This window comes from Lutjanus erythropterus, chromosome 3, assembly GCF_056507025.1.
Source record: "Lutjanus erythropterus isolate fLutEry1 chromosome 3, fLutEry1.hap2, whole genome shotgun sequence".
Classification (NCBI taxonomy): domain Eukaryota; kingdom Metazoa; phylum Chordata; class Actinopteri; order Lutjaniformes; family Lutjanidae; genus Lutjanus; species Lutjanus erythropterus.
The window spans coordinates 47,876,868-47,900,747 of NC_139319.1; the positions used below are offsets into that span (position 1 = coordinate 47,876,868).

Consider the following 23,880-nt stretch of genomic DNA (forward strand, 5'->3'; position numbering starts at 1 on the left):
ATTTCTGAAAACTGGTGATGGAGCTGAACAGTTAAGAAGGAAAGTTATGCACTGTGAACCTCTTTTAGGAGCAATTTTGTGAAGCCTTTAACTTCACCAAACACCATCATTGTCATCACCTTCACAATCTTTAACACTCTTCATGTCAGAGGAGACAGAGGAAACACTCAGCTGTCAGGATTATTGAAGCAGAAACAGAGGGGAGACAGCAGGAACGTGGAACAGAAAGCTCTACAAAAACATTACAGAAAAATACATGCAAACACACATGCAGAGACAGCTGCCGTCCTGCTGTCGTGGACTTCATCTGGTCTCAGCCAGTGTGCGAGAACCTGTTGCTCAGGTGCCCAGGTGCAGAAATCGTGTCTGATAATGGAGGTTTGCACATGCAGACAATTGTGCATGTGTAGGAGCAGCCATATAGAGTGTAGGCATGGATAAGTCCATACATGTTAACAGTTAATCCTGCATGCAGCTGTAAAAGAAAGCTTTGAAGCCACATTCACAGCTATCAGTATCAGTATACATTTGGTTATGTCTGTTACTGCTTTGATCACTAACATCAACATTTTTTGTTGTTTTTTTTCTAACTAACCACATAGTTTTTAAATTATGAATATCTGCTAAGTGGAAGAGATGTCCATGAACAGTAAAAGTACATTTTCAACAATCTGTGTGATTTCTAAAGTGTTACAAATCTTTATTTATTTATTTATTTTTTACAGACAAGAACAATGTGTGCAACCCCTGAAATGAAACATTTAGTCTAAAACATAAACATGAAAAAAGAGAGTGCTACCTGTATAATTAAAGGACATTTCTATCTATTCTGTTCTATCTCTAGTCAGTAGAGGGGCATGTTTTTGTCTAATGCCAGTCATCAGATTTTTTCGGAGGTCATTAATTTTTAAAATTCTGTTAAGTCAAACCTCTAAAACTTGGCTTTTTTTTTTTTTTTTTTTTTTTTTTTCTTACAATGTAATTATATGTGAACTTCAAACAGCATACATTCTATGGGTGGATTTTTCTGCAAGTAACACAATGAAATGAAGCCACAGGTTAAATAAGCCACCTTAAGTTTAAAACTTAAGTTTAAAACTTCAGCAGAATACTTTTCTAAGCTAAGAAGTCCACTCATCCCTAAGTGCTTAGACAAGGGCTTTCACAGCAGTAACTGTCAGAGTACAATACATGTGCACCTTAGTTACTATGGTTTCACTTCACTCAAATCATTCTTTGATTTTATTTCACAGCATTATTGTCAGTTGTTAGCTACCTTAGCTGGCACACTTAGCTAGTTCCCCCCAAAATGGACAACAAAGAGAAGGCAAAGAAAAAAATAAGAATGTTGTTTAGGAAAGAACAAGTACATACTCCAAAGTAAATGTGACCTAGCCATAAGAAACTACTTTCTTTTCTACTGGAAAAGAAATAAGTTTAAGTGGATTCTACTGCAGGAAGAAATTAGTTCCTGCATGAAATAGCTCACACCAAGGTCTGTTGATTATCTTGAGTAATAACGTCATGATTTTTACAAAGAGACACTTATTTTGAATTTTTCAAATGTATTTTCTTCAGTGCTTTGGGCAGCCGAATGCCATTAAGTGCCATTATACTGGAGGGAAGCCAGACATCTTTACAGCAAAAGTCAAACCAAAACACACCAAAAAAAGATGGATAAATAGCACCACAGGTAAGAGGAAAAATATGTAGTTTTCATTTTCGGGTGAACTGTCCCTTTAAAGGATTAATGGTGCATGGACACATACTTAAGTTAATGTCTGTTTTTAGATTTGAAATATATGTGGGAATATTTTATTATTAGCGGCACCACAGTAACACCACAGTCATTCTCTCTGCTATCTGTTACATGTGTTAGTCTGACACGTTGAACCACCTGACCTGCTGAAAATTGAGATATACAGATTATATGTCATTCATTTCACTTCAGAGCATGACTCAATGTCATATGAGTCACCTGTCAGAGTTGATCTGTTCTACATGTGCTCTGATCTGAGCAGCTCAGAATGTTAAAGGCCAGTGACACTGGATAACATATTTAACATAACTCAGGCCTGACACATACAGTACATGAAGTACTACTGTATGTCTACATTAGAATAAACATACAATCATTTAAAAACTAAAGTGAAAGTGTAAGTTTTGCAAAAATTACAAAAATTCACACAAACTGACTTCAGATCAATTGCATCTCATTTTTGCTTGCAAAATGTGCCACTGAATGAAAAGAAAGTACTACACCTCAAGGGGGTGAAATAGGTGAAGTAGTAAAAATAACAAGCAAAGGCATGAATTTGGCCTTGGGATGTGTAAGAATACACCATAAATCACAGGGTCGTGAAAGTCAAACTGACACTAAAGTGTGATGTATGCCTGGCTTCATCTGGTGTAGGCATGTTGGCCGAGCTTCAAGTCTGAGGAGAAGAGTGTGTAAGCAGATCCAGCATGAATCCAGACTGATGTATGGCAACTGCACATACTGTACAACACTGATATTAACACACGATGATGCTGCACTCCTCCTTCTTTTTTTTTCGTCTGTCCACCTGTGTTCCCACTTTTCACCCATCTCGTGCAAGTTCACCGCTTCATTTTGACACAAAACCAAGATGGCTTCAGATCTGGAGACTCTGACCACCAGCAGCTCCCCCATGAGCTGCCAATCCCTTCTCCCCGTCTCCTTCACCAGAGCAGAGGTAGAAGAGGAAGGCCTTGCCTCGCCGCCCTGGTCAGTCAACTGTCCAGAGTGGTGTGAAGAACATGGATTGAGGCTGTCTTTGTTCTGTTTGGATGATCTGGAGCCCTTATGTCAACAGTGTGCAGCTGTGAGCCATGCAGAACACAGAGTTTACCTCCTGACTGACGCTGCAGCTGACTGTAAGGTAGGAATCAGCCTCTGCACCTCAGCCCCAAAAACTTTTGAAGTGCATTGAAAGCATACATTCTACAACTGACTGATTTATTTGAAGCATTATTATCATAATGCTGGAGGAGAAAGGAGATGTGTCTCACTTTATTCACTCTTGATAGTCAAACTGGACGTGGAGGTAAAATAATGTGTAGTTCACAGGAGAATAGCCACTGTGGCTGTTTATATCCACATGGCAAAGATAAACTGTGATTCTTTTTTGGAAAAAAAAAAAAAATGGAAAGATTACTACTGGATGCAGTCCAGGGGCCCCCTGGGCCAGACTAGTAACTATTCACATTTCCTTGCAAAAGTACCTCAAAGAGACAAGAAACTACCCCAAAGAGACACAAAACTATCAGAAAGAGAAACAAAACTAACAGAAAGAGGCACAAAACTACCACAAAGAGAGACAGAACGACTATAAAGACACTCTTATAAAGGAGGGGTGGGGGGCCTTTTACATTTATGTGCCTAGGGGTCTGTTGTCACAATCCTGAACCTACCCAATTTAGGTTTGTCACCTAAACAGCGACTGAAAGATGAAAATGTTAATTTAAAAAAAAACACAGTGTCACATTTGACTTCTGGGTAAAGGTTTGACCTTTTCAACCACCACTACCTCCTCTCTGCATTGACTATGTCACTCTTTATAGCTGTAGCTGGGTGTAACTAGCCCAATACACAAATAAACACATGGACACTCTGAGGAATTGTACTTGCAATATTTTACATTGTTGTGTTGTTATTTTTATGACTAATAAAACACTGTCTCCGAACCTTGCTGGCGTCTGTCCCCTTGCAACAAAGTAGCTTCCTCATGTAGCCACCTGTCATTTGTTTGTTCAGTAGCAGTTCAACCAAAATGATTTTCCTTCCTCAAAATGTTTTATTCAAATATGCTTAGAGGCCACAACCACTAAAACTATCCTGCACTTCACACAAAAAATATTAGAAAATAGTCAGGACAAGTTAACATATTTTTGTGTAGATGAATACATAAATTTTTTTATCACATTAATCACTTTGTGAAGCTTGAGATTTATCTCACAACTGCTTTGAGGGAACCACTTAAGAAAAGTATCCAAAACAGGCCTATTTGTTCCTCCACTGGATGCAATACAGCGCCATGCTGAAGGATTGGAGACAGAGCAGCTGGCAGGAGCTCACTTTTTCCTCAAGGACACTTCAGCAGGGCAGATGATTGCCAACAAGAGGGCTTGAAAGCTGGTTTTCCAGTTACAGCCGCCCCGCTGCCACAAAGCCAAACTAAACAGGAGCACAAAGACATCAAATAACAGTCCATGCACTCAACAAAATAGGCTCGTCCACATTTTTTTCCACTGAGCCTAAGGGGCCCATCTCACAACTGTCTCGTAGTTTTTCATTAACATGCTTCCTGCGACCACAACAAGCGGATATTTAAACAGGGATGCAGTCGGGCATTTTTTCATCCCATGTAAATATTCATTTTCCGGCCCAAACAGATGCCGCCTTGTGTTAATCTGAGATTAGTTTATACAGGCGGAATTTAGAGTGACTTTTAAAGAGGCACCCAGCTGAAAACTAAGCTGGTAATTACTGGTGCGATCATCATGTCACAGACGCACGTTTAGATCTCATAATACGTGAAATTTGACCCATGCGCGCGCACACACACACACACACACACACACGAAAATGCTAAGAATAATCTGACGACCTGGTGAGTTATATTAAGTTCATGTGAATGCTCTATATGAATATGGCTCTTATAATGATTTTAGTCTGATAACTGTTATTATTATATAATTATTAACTATTACTATGATTTAGTCAGTGATGAAAAAAGTACTCAGATGTTTAAAACCAAGCTTAATGTAAAAATACTCAACTACAAGTCCTGCAAAAAAGCCAACATCTGTGATGGTATGGGGGTGTGTTACTGCCAGTGGCATCATAGGTAACATGCATGCGGGTTTTGGAGCGATATATGCTGCCATCCAGATGACATCTTTTTCAGAGACTCCGTTGCTTATTGCATCAAGATTATGTCACGACACATTCTGCACATGTTACAGCAGCGTGGCTTTGTAGTAAAAGAGTTCAGGTACCAGACTGACCTGCCTGCAGTCCAGACCTGTCTCTCATTGAAAATCTGAGGTGCATTATTAAGCGTAAAATACAACAACAGAGATCCCGGACTGTTGAGCACCTGAAATTAGATATCAAGCAAGAACTTCAAAACTTAAACAATAGGTGTCCTCAGTTTCCAAACTCTTACTGAATGATGCATCACAGTGGTAAACATGCTTCTGCCGCATCTTTTTTGGGCACGTGTTGCAGGCATGAAATTAAGAATGAGTGCATACTTACAAAAAGCAAGCAAGCTTGTCTGTATTCAATTGAATATAGGTTGAAAAGTATGTGGCAAATCATGCATTCTCTTTTTATTTACGTTTTACCCAACTTCTCTGGAACAGGGAATGTAGAAGTAGACAGTAACTTAACATGGGAATGCTCAATATAAGTATACCACTGCTTATACTTTAATTTAGCTTGTAAAGAATTGTAAATACTACACTATACACATACTGTTGGGCAGTTTAATTTGTAATAATGTACCTATTTTTATGAACTCATTATAGGTTTTGTGAATAAAAAATTAATTTGCAAAGTAACTAATAACTCTAACTGCCAAGTAACTGTACTCAATTTAACTACTAGTACTTCAAAACAGTAAGGAGAGTACTCAATAACCTCAACAGCTACTAATAAAGCTTTGTTTCAGAGTAATCCTCCTTTTGGCCACTAGGAGGAGCTCAGAACTTCACTAAATGGACTGAAGAAGAGGATGGGTCCTTATGAGGAAGCCATACATACCTGTGTACATGCATTCAGACATAACAGGGTAGGACTCTAACATAACCCAACAAAAAATTCACTCATGCATTTCTAAATGCTTGTTTGGTTCTCTGCTCTTCCTTCCTCATGTGCTCCTTGCTTTTTCTCCTCTTCTCCTCCCTCCAGGTAGAGGCCAAACTCACAGAGGAGCACATGAAAAAGGAATTTGAGAGTCTTCACCAGTTTTTGAGGGAGGAGGAAGCAGCGAGGCTACTTGCACTCAGGGAGAAAAAGGAGGAGAAGAAGAGACAGGCAGAAGACCGGATAAACAGAATGAACGAGGTGATAAAGTCTCTGGAGGAGAAGATCCAGCTGGTTGAGGAGGAGCTAGATGCAGGAGGAGACGGGGTGGAATTCTTAGAGGTAATATAACAACCCACTGCAGTACTTGCGCCAAGGTCCGCTGTTGCTGCACTGTTGCTTCTGTGGGTGCAGTTTGTTGTCACACGTAGCCTTTGCTTGATGGCTGGTTTCAGGCTGCAAACTAGGTTAACATCGATCTTCAGCCTTTACAGAAGTCCAACTCTGCCTTCAGTGGGGGAGGGGGGCTTAGCCTGCAGGTTAGAAAACACACAGAATGAGAGAAAGCAGTAGCAGTAAAGCAGCAGCCTGCAGCTTAAATACCCCCAGGGAGTGAGGCACCTAATTCACACCTGTCCTAACTACACCATAGCCATTGGCTCACAGCAGTGAAGTCCCTACACCCCCCCACACACACACAACACCACTTCACACCCAAACCACACCCAACCAATTACAGGTCAGGTAAAATGCAGGTGTTGATACACACTACCCTGTTACTGTAACACCAATCAAATGCAGAGGTGACAAAAGTACACACATTCTGTACTCAAGTAGAAGTACAGATGCTTGTGTAAAAAAATGGTTAAAATGGAAGCACTAATTCAACTTCTTTACTGTAGTGAAAGTGAAAAAGTACAGGCTCTGAAATGTGTTCAAAGTATAAAAGTAAAAGGTCACCACCTAAAGAACATTTCTACCAGCTGTTTCTGGGCAAAGCTAACTGAACCTCACCTTTTCTCCATGTTCAAAGTCTCCTAGTCCCCCTGTTTCATCTTGTTATGTCTTTTATGTTGTATTTATCTTGTTACATTTGGCTACATCTTTTATCTTGTTTTGTCTTGTTATATCTATTACTTTTTGTCTTGTCACCTCTTATGTCATTTTTGTCTTGTTACGTCTTTTACATTATTTTCATTTTGTTATGTATTGTTTTGTTGCTTTTGTCCTGTTATGTCATTTAGGGAATTTCCCTCAGTTATGTATTGTTACTTTGTTTTTGTCTTGTTACATCTCTAACATCATTTTTGTCTTGTTATGTCTTTTTTGTATTGTAACATCTTTTACATTATTTTTGTAATATTATGGGGGGGGGGGGGGGGGGTTGTTGCTTTTTTCTTATTACGTCACTTTGTCATTAACGGTATTTTTGTCTTGTTATATCTTTCCCATAATTTTCGTCTTGTCACGTATGGTTATGTTGTTTTTGTCTTATGTCATTTAAGGAATTTCCCTTAGTTATGTATTTTGACTTTGTTTTTGTCGTGTTACACCTTTTGTTGACGGAGTAGGGCTATACAGCAGCACAGCACTGTGCACCCAAAAGTTAGAAGATCAAGCACCGAATACAAAGATGAAAGAATATACTGAAAGTTGCTGCTGTTTCCCAGGTCACCTACACACAACTGAACTCAGCTGCGGGTGCAAGGCTTTTATTAAAGACGGCCACAATGGATATCAGACAGCTGGCCTGTCAGTCAATCAATCAGTCCTCAATCAACTCAAACAATCAATCAATAAACATAACATAACATAACATTAGGTTTGCCCATCATAAACACGAAATAACAAATGAACAAAATAATTGGGAGCACCAACTCAACACTTTTTACAGCATTTTTGTCATTACGTCTTTTAGTCATTTTCTTCTTGTTACATGTGTACTTCGTTGCTTCCCAACTCTGATCAAGTGTTACAAACTCTTTTTTTTTTTTTTTGTAGCAATATCAGGACACGATGAATAGGTATGTGACACTTCTGTGTGTTTTTCACACACAAGCACATATACATCTAAGTGTAGCTGTCTAACTGTCTGCATGTTGCTATGTATCTGCTGCAGTACATGGACAGATAGCAGGGAGCCACAGAAGGTGTGCAGACCTCTAATAGATGTGGCCAAACACCTGGGTAACCTCCAGTATGCTGTGTGGGAGAAGATGAAGCACATCGCCCCGTACAGTCAGTGTCTTTCACTTCTTCTTCCCTTCCTCTGTCCCTGCTCCTTCCTTCAGTCCCTCTGACCACGTTTACATCTTCCAGCTCCAGTGACCCTGGACCCCAGGACGGCTGGCCAGTCTCTGAGGGTGTGTCCCGGGTTAAACAGTGTCAGTATCACCCCTGGACTCTCAGAATGGCTGGAACACAGTCTGGATGTCCCTGTCCCAGCCAACCCTGAATGCTTCTACCCTTATTCCTCCATCCTGGCGAGAGAGGGCTTTGACTCAGGAGAGCACTGTTGGGATATTGAGGTATTTACATACTGTGTGTAGTATAGGGCCCGAGCTGAGCAATGTAACAATGAGCTATAACACAACATAAACAAATATTCTCTACATCCTCACTAAATTTTGAGTTTTGACTCAAAGTGGAACTTTTTTAAATAAACTTTTTTTAATAAGTGTTGCTGACCTATAATCTTTTGTTGAGTTTATTAACTTTTCTGATAAAAGTTTTTATCTTTGAGTTTTAGAACAAAAAATTTCAAAGAATTGTAGCATAAACACATTAAGCAAAAGTGAATAATGTTTAAGAATTTAATATTTTCAGTTGAAACCATTTAATTTTCATGAAAACATACTTGTGAATATGATGCGCGCACAGTCTCTTTCTCTTTTGATTTCAAAAGGTTGGTGACGCCAATAATTGGACAGTCGGTGTGGCTACTCAGTCAGTATGCAGAAGGACAAAGTTTAAGGCCTGTCCAGAGGCAGGACTCTGGTGTATCAGCCTGCGAGACGGCGAGTACCAAGCTCTGACCAACCCCCCTCAAGACCTAAATCTCGACAGCTCACATCACCTCAGCAGAGTTCATGTGAGGCTGCACTGGGATGAAGGGATGCTGGTGTTCATGAATGCTGACACCGACACACATCTTTTCACATTTACACATCCCTTTACCGAAAAGGTATACCCATACTTTGAGAGTATATCATTGTGTGGGGGCCTTGCTGTGTCAGCACAGAGTGTGGACATCAGTGTGGAGCCAGATTACGTCCCTGTGGAAGACACTGAAGAGGATCAGTTCATAAAGAGTGAATCTGGCACCAAGGAAAGCATTAACACTGCTGCATCAACTGATGGTAACAGCAAGATTTCAGAGTGCAGACGTCTGACTGAAGACAAAAATTCAGCAATTTGTTTCATGAAAGAGGAGAAGAAAATCAAACCTCAGAGATGCACCATGAAGGAGCGGCTCATTAAAACAAAACCTGGTGGAAAGGAAAAGGCGAGAGGCAATAAACAGACCAGCAAGCCCAGGTTCAGTGAGACCTACCATGTCTCACTGAATAAAGCTAAACACCATCAACAATCAGTCTGTCAATCACAAACAAATCCAGATGAATCATGTAGATCATCTGGTTTATTATATTTGTCATAGCTAACAAGTGCTTGCAGCCATAATGAATTATAATGCCGTTTTTTCAAGTATACAAGTATTGCTCTCCAGGGATGGCAGTCTGTCAGTTGGTCTGTCTACCACCACCAATGTTGGTCCAGATTGAAATATCTCATCAACTATGAGATAGACTGTCATGAAATCTTTACAGACATTCATGGTCTCCAGATGATAAATCCTGATGGCTTTGGTGAGATTATTGAATGGACTGGCATGACATTTGGTACAGTCATTCGTGGCTATCCCTTCACTTTTCAATGGCATCATGTGGTCAAAATTTTGATTCATCAAACACTTTATAACTAATGATGTTTGCATCATAGGGTAACTAGACATCCCCTTTTTCCATGGACAGTCCTCATTTTTGGTGGCCTGTCCCTGGCTGGAGCTGTCCTCAGTTTTTAACTGTGTGTTAAAAACACTGCAAAGTGAAATAATATTTTACATGACAAGAAACACCGGAGCAGTAGAGCCTACCAATTGACCTCTGAATCACATTGTGCTTATTTTAGCCAGCAGGGGGGCTATACCTTCTTTGCATCACTTCTACTTGCTCATGCTAGTTTAAGAGAAAATTGCTGAGGAAAATACTGCTAAGCTAAAAGAAAAAAAAAATCCCCAGTCATTTCAGAAATCTGGTAACCTTAATCCCATCAGCCTCAGTTGTACTTATGTTTAGTGCCAATTAGCAAATGTTAGCCTGCTAACACAAAAAGCTAAGAAGTGAACATAGTAAATATTACTGGCTAAGCATTGGTATGTAGATTGTGAGCATATTAGCATGCTAATGTAGTTTAAAGCACTGCTGTGCCTAAATATAGCGTTGTAAAGCTGTTAGACGTGGTGGTAAAAAAAGAAATAAATAAATCCTAAACTGAATTATATCTGCTTAAGATATAATTCACATTTTAAAAATTTTATTGTGAGCATGTTTAGCGTGCTTATGTTAGCTCGTAACTCAAAACACCACTGTCTTAGTCCACTAGCATAGATTCACTGTCTTGTTTAAAACTGATTAATTGTTGCAAATGAATGTTGCTTCTAGCAAGTGTGATGAAAATATGTATTTGCAATGTGCTCATTTAAAAGGCAGTGTACATCCTCTGAAACTGTACTATATCCTAACAACAGCTTGAGTTTTACTTTAAATTAAAAGCTTTTTGCGCTCCATTTGTCCTGTTTTTTCTTGTTCTTTTATAGATGTTGGATATCTAACTCTTTAAGTTGTCTTCTATTCAAATGTCACAACTGTTACAGGGTTATATTTTTTATTAAAAGTATTTTATTGGGTATGGAATAACACTGATACAATGTAAAATGCATTAAATTTGGTTAAAAACATAGGTGAGTTAATAAATGAGAAAAACAGCAACATAATCATATTTCAGTATTTACAGGAATGAAGTTGTTACTAAGTTTTTTTTCTCTCCCTTTCCTCTTTGACGTATCTCAGCCTCCTCCGGTCTCATAGACACACTCTTTCCTCAATGATGGCAGTATATAGTTGATCAGTAACAGCCTCGTAACACCCAGCACGACTGTTCAGAAAATAAATCTTTTCACTCGAGTCTTGTGGTTTAAATCCTTCCCTCTGCAGCCGTGTCTTCTGGATTTTGAAGGTACCTGAGGACAAAAGTAGAAAATGAATTTCATGTGTGACTTTTTCAATGTGTGTGTAGGTGTGTGTGTTTTGCGTGTCCTTGCATCAGTGTCTCACCTGTCATGTCAACAGATGGCATGAGTCGGAGGAAGACGGGGCGTGCGTAGGAAGGCAGGGCTTTCTGTATAGCGATCAAGAACGCATTGAGGTCAAACTGGCCTCCTGTGTGAGCTACTGCTGCCATGCCGGCCTTTCCCTCTACACCTGTGCACACACAGACAGGTAAAGTCATGAATAAAAGACTATGTAACATCCACATTAAGCCCTTAAAGTTTGAAGGCAAAATCAATATTTAAGTGTTTTTATCATGTATGTATCGCACTATATGTCAACTATACACAATGTCTAGTCCAATAAGGACAAAAAAGCTGTTTTGTAGATATCCTCTGATATTTTATATGGTATTTCAGATTTTTGTATATTCCTTGAAAAGGATTAAAAGCTGTTGATGAATCATCTGGGACTCCGGAGCGTACACTAAATTTGTATCCAATTCAATTCTTGCTTATGTCACAGCAGAGCATGGAAGGAGAATACAATACATCCACTCACACGACATTAACACAACTTCATTCTCTGATTTGGATGAAACTGGATGTGGGAATATTTCCTGTTTTCCCCTCTGATGTCTTCCAGCAACACAACTTCGGCTCTCTGTGATTTAATTACTGAGATTCTTTATGGACAGATAGCTTACTTGTTGCTAAAGTACGTAAACTGTTAGCTGCTGTTAGCGGTTAACAGAACCAGGCTCAGCGGCCTCTCACTGAACTCAGCTGGTCACTGGGACAAACACAGCCTAGAAATACAGTATTGAGGTCATTTATGGAATTTCCTGCTTTGCTTGCAGCTGAAGTAAGTTAACTAACTGCTAACTGCTGTTAGCTCAGTTAGCCATGACTCGGCCACAGGGTGCTGGCCGGGGAACCCTTGAAATCTGATTGGCCGCCCCAAATGCCACCTCATTATTGTAAAGTATGGTGGCTATCTGTCCAGTTAGAAGCAGAACCTTAATTTGAACCATGTTTGATGAGTGTTTTTGTTTGTGCATGGTTTTTATTTGTATGTAGCCTATGTTAAAACTTTTACAAAGTTAATTTACTTTATGGATCATCATTTAACACACAGGTATAATGAAATGTTAGTTGTAGATCCCTTTATGCTATTCACTAAAACAAAAAACATACACAAAAAATAGCAGATGGGTACATATATAATAAATACAGAACAATAAATCATTAAATGAGAACAATTTTTCGAGATGGGAGGCTGACAATGAATTAAAGAGTCTCACAGCCTGAGGATAGAGGTAGAAAGGAGGCACAATTTCTTTTTAAGGACTTAAAGAACAAGGAATTGTGTGGTGCCACTCTGTTGTGTTGGATAGTTGGACTATTTATCTTTTAAAGAAAATCTCAAACAGAAACTGTGAGGCACTGTAATGTTAATACATGCTGACATGCATGTGTGTGCCTGTGTGGCCACCCCTCCATAAGTCACTGCCCCCCCCCCCCCCCACCTTGTTAAAAAAGTCTGGACACGCCCCTGCCCTGCGTCAAGTCCCGCCGTAGCTGCCTGTTTTACAGGAAACATAAGCAATAAACACTCTGCCAGCTGTTTCATGGGATGGGCTTTCCTTGTCCTGACTGCCTCGTCTCATCTCTACCTGGTACAGAAACTCCATAGACTGCTACATCAGTGTGTCCCAGCAAGCCGCTGAGGACTCCCTCCACCTCTGTGGTGGAAACGTTCTCCCCTCGCCAACGGAACGTGTCGCCACTGCGGTCCCTGAAGTATATGTAACCATATTCATCCATCACCAGCACGTCACCTGAGAAACAGACAGACAGATGGAAATAATAACAATCATCATCATCATCATCATCATCATCACTGGAGGGGATCATAGAGTAGAAAGTCACGTCTGTAGTGATGACTCACCAGCACAGATTTGACTTTGATATAAAATGATGGTGAGTCACCGTGCCGTCTAGTAGACAAAACAGTGTATCAAGACTTTTGGAGAAGTCATAACTATGGACTTAATTAAAGATTTCTCATGATGACTTCTCGTCATGTAGTGAAACACAATGTCTCCTGTCCAAACTCTCTGTGGGTATTCATATCTTTTCCTGTTTCCTGTTTATCTGTTGTGTCTCTGTGGGGCAGCAAGTTCACGTCAGGGATTAAATAAAGTCTCAGTGTTTTTTGCATACACTGGGTGGAAGAAGTGAAACAGCATGGACAGGCCCAGTCCATCATGTGCAGTTTAAAGCTAAAATATACATTAAAATGTCTAACACTGGATCTTTTTTATATTTTGTCAAGTTCTGTACTGTACTAATGTTTTGAACAAGGTCAACCACCAGAGAAATACATAATTTATTCAAGGTTTTCTGCTAGCTGATACCTGCTATAACTTTAATACTTTATATTGTCTGTGAACATGATTTCTGCTTGAATGATGTCAGATAGATCTTCATGTGAAGACTCATTATCCCATGTCACTTAATGTCATCAAACTAGTTCTCTCTTATTGTTTTGATGTGAGAGTGACCCCTAGTGGCAAAAATTACATATTGTGTTTTTAAAGTCTCCAATCCATCCATCCTATTTTCAAACATACCAAGAATAAGAGCCCAGGACCTGATAAAATCTGTGACAAGGTACTAAAAACCTGTGCGTATCAGCTCTGCAGCATCTTCCAGTATATTTTTACACAGTCTTTAAAGCTGCAGAGGGTCCCCATGGTTTGGAAACATTCTATTATTGTCCCAGTAGCCAAGAGTAACTCACCGAAAGAGTTAAATGATTTCAGGCCAGTAGCTTTGACTTCTTAAGTTATGAAGTCTTTTGAGAGGCTTGTCAAGAAAGACGTTTTAAAACAGGGGGAGGATCAACTTGATCTTTTTCAATTTGCCAACAGGCCTGGCAGAGGTGCGGAGGACGATGTAGTCACACTGTTACACTTTCTGTATCAGCACCTGGAGGCCCCCATGACTCATGCCAGACTCTTATGTATTGATTTCTCTTCAGCATTCAACACCATACAGCCATTCCTCCTTGCAGAGAGGCTCATCTGCCATTTTAATCTTGCTCTTAACCTGACTGGTTGGATAACAGATTTTTTAACTAATAGGCCACAGTGTGTGAGAGGTAACGGCGTTCTCTCTAACCAGCTATACTCTTCCACTGGTTCCCCCCAGGGTTGCTGTCTCTCCCTTCTCCTTTACATCACGTACAGCAACGAGTGCAGAAGCAGTTATAACAGACACATCTTAAAGTTTGCTGATGATTTTGTTATTGTTAGCCTTCTTGAAGTGGATGAAAAGGATCATGGGCCAGTTGTGGATGATTTTGTGGTTTGGTGTGATGAGTCATTCCTCCATCTAAATTTGTCTAAGAGACAGAACGAGAAATACCTGAGACATAAGCAGAGTCTCCCATCTTGAAGACATTGTGAGCTACTTTCTTTACAGTGGCGTCTTGATCAATGTAGCCGTCGAATCTCCTGAGCGGATCAGTGAGGTTGATTCGTCCCACTAACATACCCGGCTCACCTGCAGAGACAAAGAGAGATGAGAGAATAAAATAAAGAACATTTTGATACATTCAGAACATTGTGTGTGTGTGTGTGCGTGTGTGTGTGTGTGTGTGTGTGTGTGTGTGTGTGTGTGTGTGTGCGTGTGTGTATCAAATGGCATGCTCCAGGGGGTGAAAAATGAAGACAGTGCAGACATGCCAAAACTGTAGTTCCAACCAACTTGAGGCTGGCTCCAAAAGCAAATCAATCCCCACAGAACCCCCATATTAAAATTACAGCAGTTACTGCACCGCACTGTCGCCTTTACAGTGGCTCCTCAGAAACCTACTGGTGCCGTCACAGAGGGATACATGTGTGGGTGTGGATGTGTGTCCTCACCAGGCAGACAGGGTGTACAGAGTCCCTGTGAGTCCCTGAGCAGCTCTCCAGTCTCCTCCTGCACCCTGACCAGTCTGATGGGGTAAAAGCTGGGCAGGATACGACTGTTGAAGCCACACGCTCCGACCTGGACTTGTCAGACACATATATGAGACAGAGCAACATGTAAGACCCAAGTGTTTAAAAACGAGCACAGCAGTCCAAATAGAGAATTTGAGCAATACAATATTGATATTAAATACACTGTTAAAAAAAAAGTTGAAAAAACTCAAATATTTTGAAAGTTTTGAAACAAACTAAAATAAAAATAAAAGTTCCGCAACCTATAATGTTTTGTTGAGATAATTTACTTTTTCTCCCAAAAAAGCATCAAATCTTTGACTTTTGGAAACAAAAGACAAAACTTGGATTTCAATTATTGAGTAAACTTGAGTGAAAAATGGTTAATAATTTAATATTTTCAATTGCAACCATTTAATTTTCAAGTACCCAAATAATGACAAATCAATTCCACAGGTGAACAGTTTTTGAAAAAACAGAATTTTGAGGTTTCTAAAACTCAAGATTCAAGTTTATCTAAGTAAGAAAAGCAAATTATCTCAACAAAACATTGCAGGTTGGCAAGACTTGTTTTAGTTTATTTGAAAACGCAAAAAATTAGTGAAGCCAGTTGCACTGAAATTCTTAGTTTTCTTCACTTTTTTTCAGTGTAGATTAAATCCTAGGTGAGCATAAGACAAGCAGAGCATTATACTTGATAATGACAAGTGACTTACACTGTAAGTTGATTAACTGTTAATAACTGTCAATTATCAGTCAATGTGAAGCTAAGCCTGTTATCCTCAAAACAAAAGCCCACAGCTCTGAAAATGCACACTTCAGTGGCTGCCTGCTAGACTCCATTAACATATTGCTCAATTTAACTGTCTAAAAGATTAAAAGATTAAGTGTGTGCTGGCTTGAGCAAGTTTCATTAATCTATGATGACATATAATGGTCATTTTATGATTTAGTACAGTGAATATAGTACAGATTTCTCCTTTAAAATAACACGCACCTTTCCATCTATGTTGATCAGGCTGCAGTTGCACTCGGTGGCGCCATAAAATTCCCCGATTCGTCGTATTCTGAATCTTCGGACAAACTCCTCCCACACAGAAGGACGGAGGCCATTACCAAAGGCAACACGCACAAGGTGATGTGCCTCAGACGGACGGACCGGCTGGGCCAACAGGTAACGGCAAATCTCACCTATGTATAGAATTACCTGGACACGCACACACACACACAAACAGACACTGATGGGACAAAACAATATATCTTTTTTCTCCTTTTAACTCAGTACTGGCTGAATGAAGAGCATCAGTGGGGCAACTGGCCTGCAGCTGCTCATTTTTAATTAAATTTGGTGGCAGTGTGTACTCACAGTGCAGTTGTGTTTGACACAATCATCCCAAAAGCAACTGGCTGAGAACTTCCTCCTGACCACAACAGTCACACCAAACAGCAAACACTGGCCTACACCCATGATGGTCCCTGTAAACATCCATCAATTGTTTTTGAAAATGGGGACAAAACTATGTATTTTACTCTTTAATGATGCTGATAGAAGATCAAACTCTTGGCTATTAAACCAGACCAACCTTAAATCTGGCAGAGTATGGAAGTCTGGGACACAACATTTTGATCCAAATCATCTATTCTAAAGCAAAGCTGATTCTAATGGCACATTTTTACACCTGTGTTATCAGTGGGTAATAGTTTTAGGTTTTGAAGGATTTTAACACATTTTTAAATTGTTTGAAGTTGTGAATTCTTGTCTGGAGACGAGGTGTTTTCTGGCACAGAGCAAGTTTAGAAATTAAGAAAATAAAAGCAAACCAAAACATTATATAAATTACATATATTTCACATATATATAAATTCTTAAATAATCAGTTTCACCAAAAATTGAAATTACAGAATTTTTGATTTTTTTTTTCTTTAGTAGAATATGATTTTGTCCCAGTTCTCAAGAAAGGCTTTATTTTTTATTTATTTATTCATTTTTATTGTTATTATTCTTTTACTTCATGTTTTCTGTTGACTGTATATTGTATTATTGAGGTTTTCTTGGGGGGAAATAAAGTGTGCTGAGACCCCCGAACCCCACTAAAGGACATGACTGATCGAGGGACGCCCACCTGCAGAATGATACAGAGGAAGGCAGTTGTACATGATGTCATCAGGACGCAAGCCGAAGGAGTGAAAACCAAAAGAGGCGATGCGATAATACCTGTCAAGAAAGATCCATCACCAACAGACATCAGCTCATCAAAAGACACCGACCTGAAATCCTTGTCATCCTGAGTTTAATTGAAATGCTTGTAACTGCAAATTGATATCAACATTTTAACCGCTTTTAATGATCCTTCATTTCTAAATTTTCCTAGAACGCCCTGAGCCATCATTTCACAATGAAAAATGAGATACAGGGTTGTAAAAATAGTCAGATCTTTATAGGCAAATCATCAGAGTTGTCCTGCGGCGTTTCCCTAAAAGTTGCTACTGTGAGAATCATTTAAAACATTTCTGTCAAGACTTTTTTTTTACTTCCTCAAAGTTTCCTCTATAAACTGAGCTACACATCAGATGAGATCACAGACAAACTCACCGACTGTGCACCACTACAGCCGCCTTTGGCATTCCTGTTGTACCTGAAGTGTAGATGTAGAAAAGTCTGTCTGTATGGAGAGAAGTAGAGACGAGAAGACAGAAGGAACTGAATTTTCATGAGGAATGTTCAGTATTATTTTCACCTTCATGCTTTCTCTGTTGTTTATTTGTATGTGTGTGTCAGGTGTGTGGTATGCACCCCAACACCCACATCAGTCCGTGACATGTTTCTGTCTCTCCTTCCATATCATCCACAATGTCTGACAGGCTGTGCAAGCGAAGACTTGAAGAGTATTAACTGAGGAATGTCATGTGATAACAAAGGTAAAAACAATACAGATCAGTAAATCAATAAGAGAAAAATTACAGCATAAATATAACTCAGTACTTCAAAAAGAAATTTAAATGTAGTCTATCAAATTTTACAGCGCACTTAAAGGAAATCCTATTTATTATACAATCAATGGTTGAAGTGGATTGTCTCCCCCTGCCCCCTCCTCATCAGACACAAGGAGGCTCAGGCAGGCTGCAGGAACACTGCAGGAGCTCAAGACGAGCACATTATTTCAATTTGTCAATAACAACCGATGAATCCAGCACTGTAAGTTGATCAGCTGTTTATAATAGTGCATTGCCCGTTCGCTAAGCCCCTCCTGTGTACAGCAACTGTCCAATCATAGCTTAGCAACCGTAACTAAGGTGATGCGGGCCTGTCAAGCTTTGCATTTCTCTCTTTTTTGTGGTCTTTCAAAAATGTAAAACACATTAGCACACGTGGGGATTGGATTGAGCTTTGTCTTTATCTTCTCTAAAGTGTGCTGCAAAAGTTAGCTTGTGCAGTGAACTCTAACACTAGCTTACTAGCTGCAATAAGCTAGCATCTCCAGCAAAAATTTGAGTTAGATATCTCTGCATGTATTTGGGGGGTTTGAGGAGGAAGATGTGGGCTGGTACAAAATCAAAGTTGGCAGACAGTGACACATATATATGTGTACATATACATATGCATGTTGGATTTCACTGTCCAATCATCATTGGCTGTGATGTAGCGTTAGCCTCAGTCTGTTAGCATTAATGTTATATAATGTAAATAGCTGTTGACATATTCGGCATGGTTATTGTTTTAAAATGGTGGAAACTGACAGCTGACTCAGGAAATTCAAGCATTAGCATTAGCTTACATTAGCTAGCTACACTTATGAAATATGCATGTTAGAGTCATTGATTTAGTTGACAAAATCCACAGTTGTTAGCTAAAGCAGCAGCTTTTGTTTACTTCTCTGAAGAATCAAAGACCTTGTGTTTCAACAATTACTCCAAATTTTGATATTAAATTTTCCAGCCTGTGTTATCACACTAAACGGTTTATGTGCAGTGCAAGAAACAGAAAGCTTAACAGGCATAGCAACAGTAACTAAGAAAGGCGGGGCTTAGCTTAATCCTGAAAACTAAAGCCCACTGCTCCAAAAATACACACTCTGGAGCTGAAGTGGTTGCCTGTCTCTATTAACATACTGCTCAGTTTTAATCGTTATAAACATCTACTCCTTATAAAACATTACTCATGATTTCTTATGACTCATAATCAGACACTTACTCATTAGGTGAACAACCTTTAAAGTAGAAGTGAGTTGATGATTTGTTTGACAGTGTGTGTGCGTATGCACATGCATTATTGAGTGGATTAATAAGATTCAGAAGAAGACCAGAGAGAATAAAATCTGGCAGCTAGCCATTTACTCAGGCAGGCAAAGACTTGCTGGGAAAAAGATGGTGTTGCAATCAAAACTTTGTGATATGTAACATACAGATGGCAACACACTCATTCCTGTACCCCCATGCACAAACATTCATCTTAGCCTCACCATTGAATTCTTTCCTGGGTGTGTAGGGTGGTGGGTGTTTGGGCGAACGATCCAGCAGGGTGTCCAGGCTCTGAACTTGGAGGCCGCAGAGCTTCTCGTCATTATCCCACTTGCCACTGACGAACAAAACCATGTCGGGCTGCAGAGAGCCACTCACCTCTGACACCGCTGAGAAAAAATCAGAGGAGTTAGAAGTGTACAACAAGAATACACGTTTGCATCAGCAGAGCATTAAACTTTAAAGGACCAGTGTGTAGAATTTTATGGCATCTAGTGGTGAGCTTGCAGATTGGAAACACCTAGTGTCACTCTCACCACCTAAGTGCGTAGACGAGCCGATGGTGTCTGTGAAACTGTCATAAAACATGAAAGGGTGCATCTAGAGCTAGCAGTAGAAACATGGTGGTGCAACATGGCAGACTCTCTGAAAGCGGACCCTGTGCCCTCTTGAGATATCAACCAGGACCTAACTGACACTACATTTTTTGGGACTGATGCCGACACCAATATTAGAGAGTAAAAAAAATTCTCATATTGATATATCAGCCAATATTCTTCACACAAAATATGATTTACAGAATATATCAGTCGACCAGTCCGATATTGACCTATCATAGCTATATCAGTTTGTACTAGTATCACCATATATGTTGTGTCACATTTATATTTGTTAGCTTTATAAGCAGCATTTTATTTATATTTGATCATTTTTCTTAACTCAGGTTTAATATATACATATATTTTGCTCTATTTGTGTTTTTTTATTTATAGTTCCCTATGGTTCCAGTGGAAGTTTATCATTTTGAACAATGAAATTTATTATTAAACTATAAAATATACTGACTCCATTACATATCTTTGTCACAAGTTAGCCACTTTCGCGAGATCATTGAAAAAAAATATGTTTTTGTACATGTTGTGTATGTATTCTACATTATGTATATTACATTCTGTATAGAGAATACTGGCTGATATATCAATATTGGAAGTTTTTTACTCTCTAATATCAGTAACAGCATCAGCCACAAAAATCCAGTAACATTAGGCTTAATAGAATATACACATATTTTGCAATGACACTGCAATGACACCTGTGACAAAGATTTGTAATGGAGGCAGGATATTTTAGTTTAATAAGAAATTTTATTGTCCAAAATTACATCAGACCACAGAAACAGTAAAGTCTCACTGTAACTATAAATAATAAAACATATAAAATGAATAAATATATGTATATAAAGAAAAGAAAACACAGATATACACTGCATGCATCTGCATGTTATGTCAAAAAACAATTTTCACAGGTGCTTACAACACACAGCGTATATGCCGATACTGATACAGACCAATATATCTGTGGCAGGCCAGTATCGGGCTGATAACATAGGTCAACCAATATATTGGTCAGACTTTAATATCAACAGCTCATTCTAAGATAACAAAAACACCATGCTTCTTACTTTCAGGTGATTTATACACTAATGATAACATATTTATGAATATTATACTCAACTTTTGCCATATTTTACCAATAGATCACTATAAATCTTACCCACTGGACCTTTAATTATCTGTCAATATGTCCAGCTGTGTAACTGTATCCACGATATCTATATTCTATAGTATGTTCCTACCTTCTCTCATCTCTGTCCCAAACACCATTGCCCGAGCATCAGACACACTGACACAGTGCAGTAATGATTGCTGTCGAAGGTTGTAGTTAATGAGAGCAGCCTCTACGCCGACCATAGCCAGGCCCAACCACAGAGACACCACTAATGGCTGGCTCTCCATGTACACAGCCACCACATCTCCCTCAGCCCATCCCTGTGCCAGTGCCCAGTGAGCCACAGCATGGCATCGCTCCTGCAGCTCCCTGAAACTCCACACCTGGAGGAGAATGAATATGGAAATACAGTAAGTTTTAACAACAACATGACTGGTATATTTTTTTAATCCTCGACGAGACCCCACCTCTCCTGTAGTCTCATAGATTAAAGCAGATTTGTCTGGATGTTTCTTCACCATCTGGGCAAACACGGCAGGGATGGTACTTTTATTACGCAGATTAAGGTACATGGAAACCCTCACTCGCACGATAACAGCCAGACACCTTTTAGATAGGGAAGAGTGGAAAAAGAAAGAATGAAAATTTAAAAAAAAAATGGAAATGAGGATAGGAGCTGGCAACATGGAAAATAAGTACATGTCAAATATGACAATGGAGAAACTTGTGCATTCCATGGAAGCCCATTTCTTCCACTAAAAGAAAAAATATCCCTGTGGTTAGTCATAATTATGAGCTAAAAAGTCAAAATTCTAAGGTTAAAAAGTCAACATTATGAGTTGAAATAATAACTATGGGATAAAAGTTGAAATTATGAGAAAAATAAATAAATATGAGATGAAAAGGCTTTGAGACTAAAAAGTCATAATTAGAAGTTCAAAAATTCTTTTTAGCTCATAAATTCAACTATTTAACCCATAAATTTGACTTTTTATCTTGTAATTGACTTTTTATGACCCTTTATCTCATAATTCCAAGTTTCATCTTATGATTTCAACTTAATCTCACAATTATTACCTTTGTCCCATAATTATGACCCTTTATCTCATAATTCCGACTTTTTATCTCAAAATTGCAACTTTTATCTTATAATTTCAACTTTTAGCTCATTATTATGACCGTTTGTAATTTTTTTTCATAATTTCTCAATTTCATAATTTTAACCTTTAATTTTTTTTATTTTGCCTTTTTATCTTGTAATTTTATCTAATAGTTTCAACTTTTAGCTCACAGTATTTACTTTTTATTTCGCGATTGACTTTTCATCTCACAATTATGACCCGTTATCATGATTTTATCTTTTTATCTTTTGATTTTATCTTATAATTTCGCCTTTTTATCTTATATCTCACATGTATGACTTTTAGTCTCCAATTTACGACCCTTCATCTCACAACTGCGACATTCTAGCTTATTTTACTTTATAGCTCATACTTTATTTTAACATTTTGACTTTTTAAAAATCTGATAATTTTATCTTACCATCGACGTTTTTTGTTTGTTTGTTTGTTTGTTTGTTTGTTTGTTTGTTTGTTTTTTTCTGGCGGAAATGAACTTGCACATACATTCACTCAGACCACTTACATTAGGTCTCTTTTGATGGTGCGTAAAGCGACATATATAAACCTCCAGGAACCAGTCCAGACCACGCAGAGCCCCAGTCCTGCCAACAGGCTGCAGAACCAGGGGAGGCAGAGCAGCCTCACAGCCCCAAACACACCGAGGCACACTAACACACTACTCAGCAGATTCATAGTATTATCTGTGGAGACACACACAGTGACTTCATGCACAAGAACTCTAACAAGTACATAGATTATGGTTTGTTGAGAGGAAGCTTACCTGCCCGGGAATTTCTATCCTGCTCCACTGAGAGGTAAAGGAAGGAGTTCACAACAGCAGTGGGCTCTGAAGCGCTCCTCCACAGTCCAGAGAGGTGTCAGTAAAGTTTGTAGTGGAGCCACAGTGTGAGCAGCAGTGTGAACAGCACGTAGTCAGCACGTAGAGTAGCTGAGAGCAGCGCAGGTTACAACTCATAAACTCCTGCGTCACTGCAGCGCTGCGTGTGATTCATCAGCCCGCGAGGACGACAAGTCACGTCTGATTTATAAATGCACGAATGTCCGATTTGATAGGGGAAAATTGTATTTCATGAGAAACATAAAAAACCCAATGACACATTATCTTAAAGGGCTGTGGTGAATGCCATAATTTACTTGTTATTGTAAAATTACTGCATTCCAAAGAATATTAGTGGGGGGGACCTGGGGCAATTGTAACATTTTTGAGATTTTCATTCATTACTCACAGACCAACCTACTTTAGATACACATTTCATACACCTTGTCATCTTTTGGTGTAACACACCAATTAGTAATACAACTGATATTTTCACTATAGGGCTGGGTCCTGATAGTCAACTAAACTGTTAGTTGGTTAGAAGACTCTTAGTCGACCGTGTGTTCATCAATGTGTTGTCATCCCAAATCACACATACCAAGGTTTTGTCACCGCCCCTCAGTGTTTAATATATTGAAGCACAAGGTACCCTTTAACGGCTGTATCAGAAGCAGCCACAAAGACTTCTAACACGTGGTTAACGCTGGGAAACTGCTTTTGAAACATGGAAACAGCTGTAAAATGCTCTCTGTTGGGTAGGTTTAGGCACAACTACTTCTTGGTTAGGTTTAAGACCATGTTTG

At 39.1% G+C, this 23,880-nt stretch overlaps 1 protein-coding gene and 1 pseudogene across 2 annotated transcripts; one reads left to right on the plus strand and one right to left on the minus strand.

Annotated features, from left to right (window-relative positions):
• The first annotated feature begins 1,710 nt into the window (after positions 1-1,710).
• LOC146330952 (nuclear factor 7, brain-like) lies at positions 1,711-9,495 on the plus strand (annotated as a pseudogene). Its single transcript, XR_014769042.1, has 7 exons — positions 1,711-2,903; positions 5,724-5,819; positions 5,939-6,175; positions 7,835-7,857; positions 7,953-8,071; positions 8,153-8,361; positions 8,739-9,495. The product of XR_014769042.1 is annotated as a nuclear factor 7, brain-like (transcript).
• Positions 9,496-10,431: 936 nt separating this feature from the next.
• On the minus strand, positions 10,432-23,160 carry LOC146330953 (long-chain fatty acid transport protein 1-like). The gene is made up of 14 exons (XM_084711251.1): positions 23,021-23,160; positions 22,763-22,940; positions 21,586-21,724; positions 21,246-21,501; positions 19,612-19,779; positions 17,745-17,814; positions 17,275-17,366; positions 16,518-16,627; positions 16,149-16,358; positions 15,092-15,218; positions 14,592-14,729; positions 12,836-13,000; positions 11,227-11,373; positions 10,432-11,132 (listed from the first exon to the last, which is right to left on the minus strand). The coding sequence occupies exons 2-14, from the start codon at positions 22,930-22,932 to the stop codon at positions 10,975-10,977; spliced, it is 1,950 nt and encodes a 649-aa protein (XP_084567377.1). The 5' UTR covers positions 22,933-22,940; positions 23,021-23,160; the 3' UTR covers positions 10,432-10,974.
• Between the last annotated feature and the right edge of the window lie 720 nt (positions 23,161-23,880).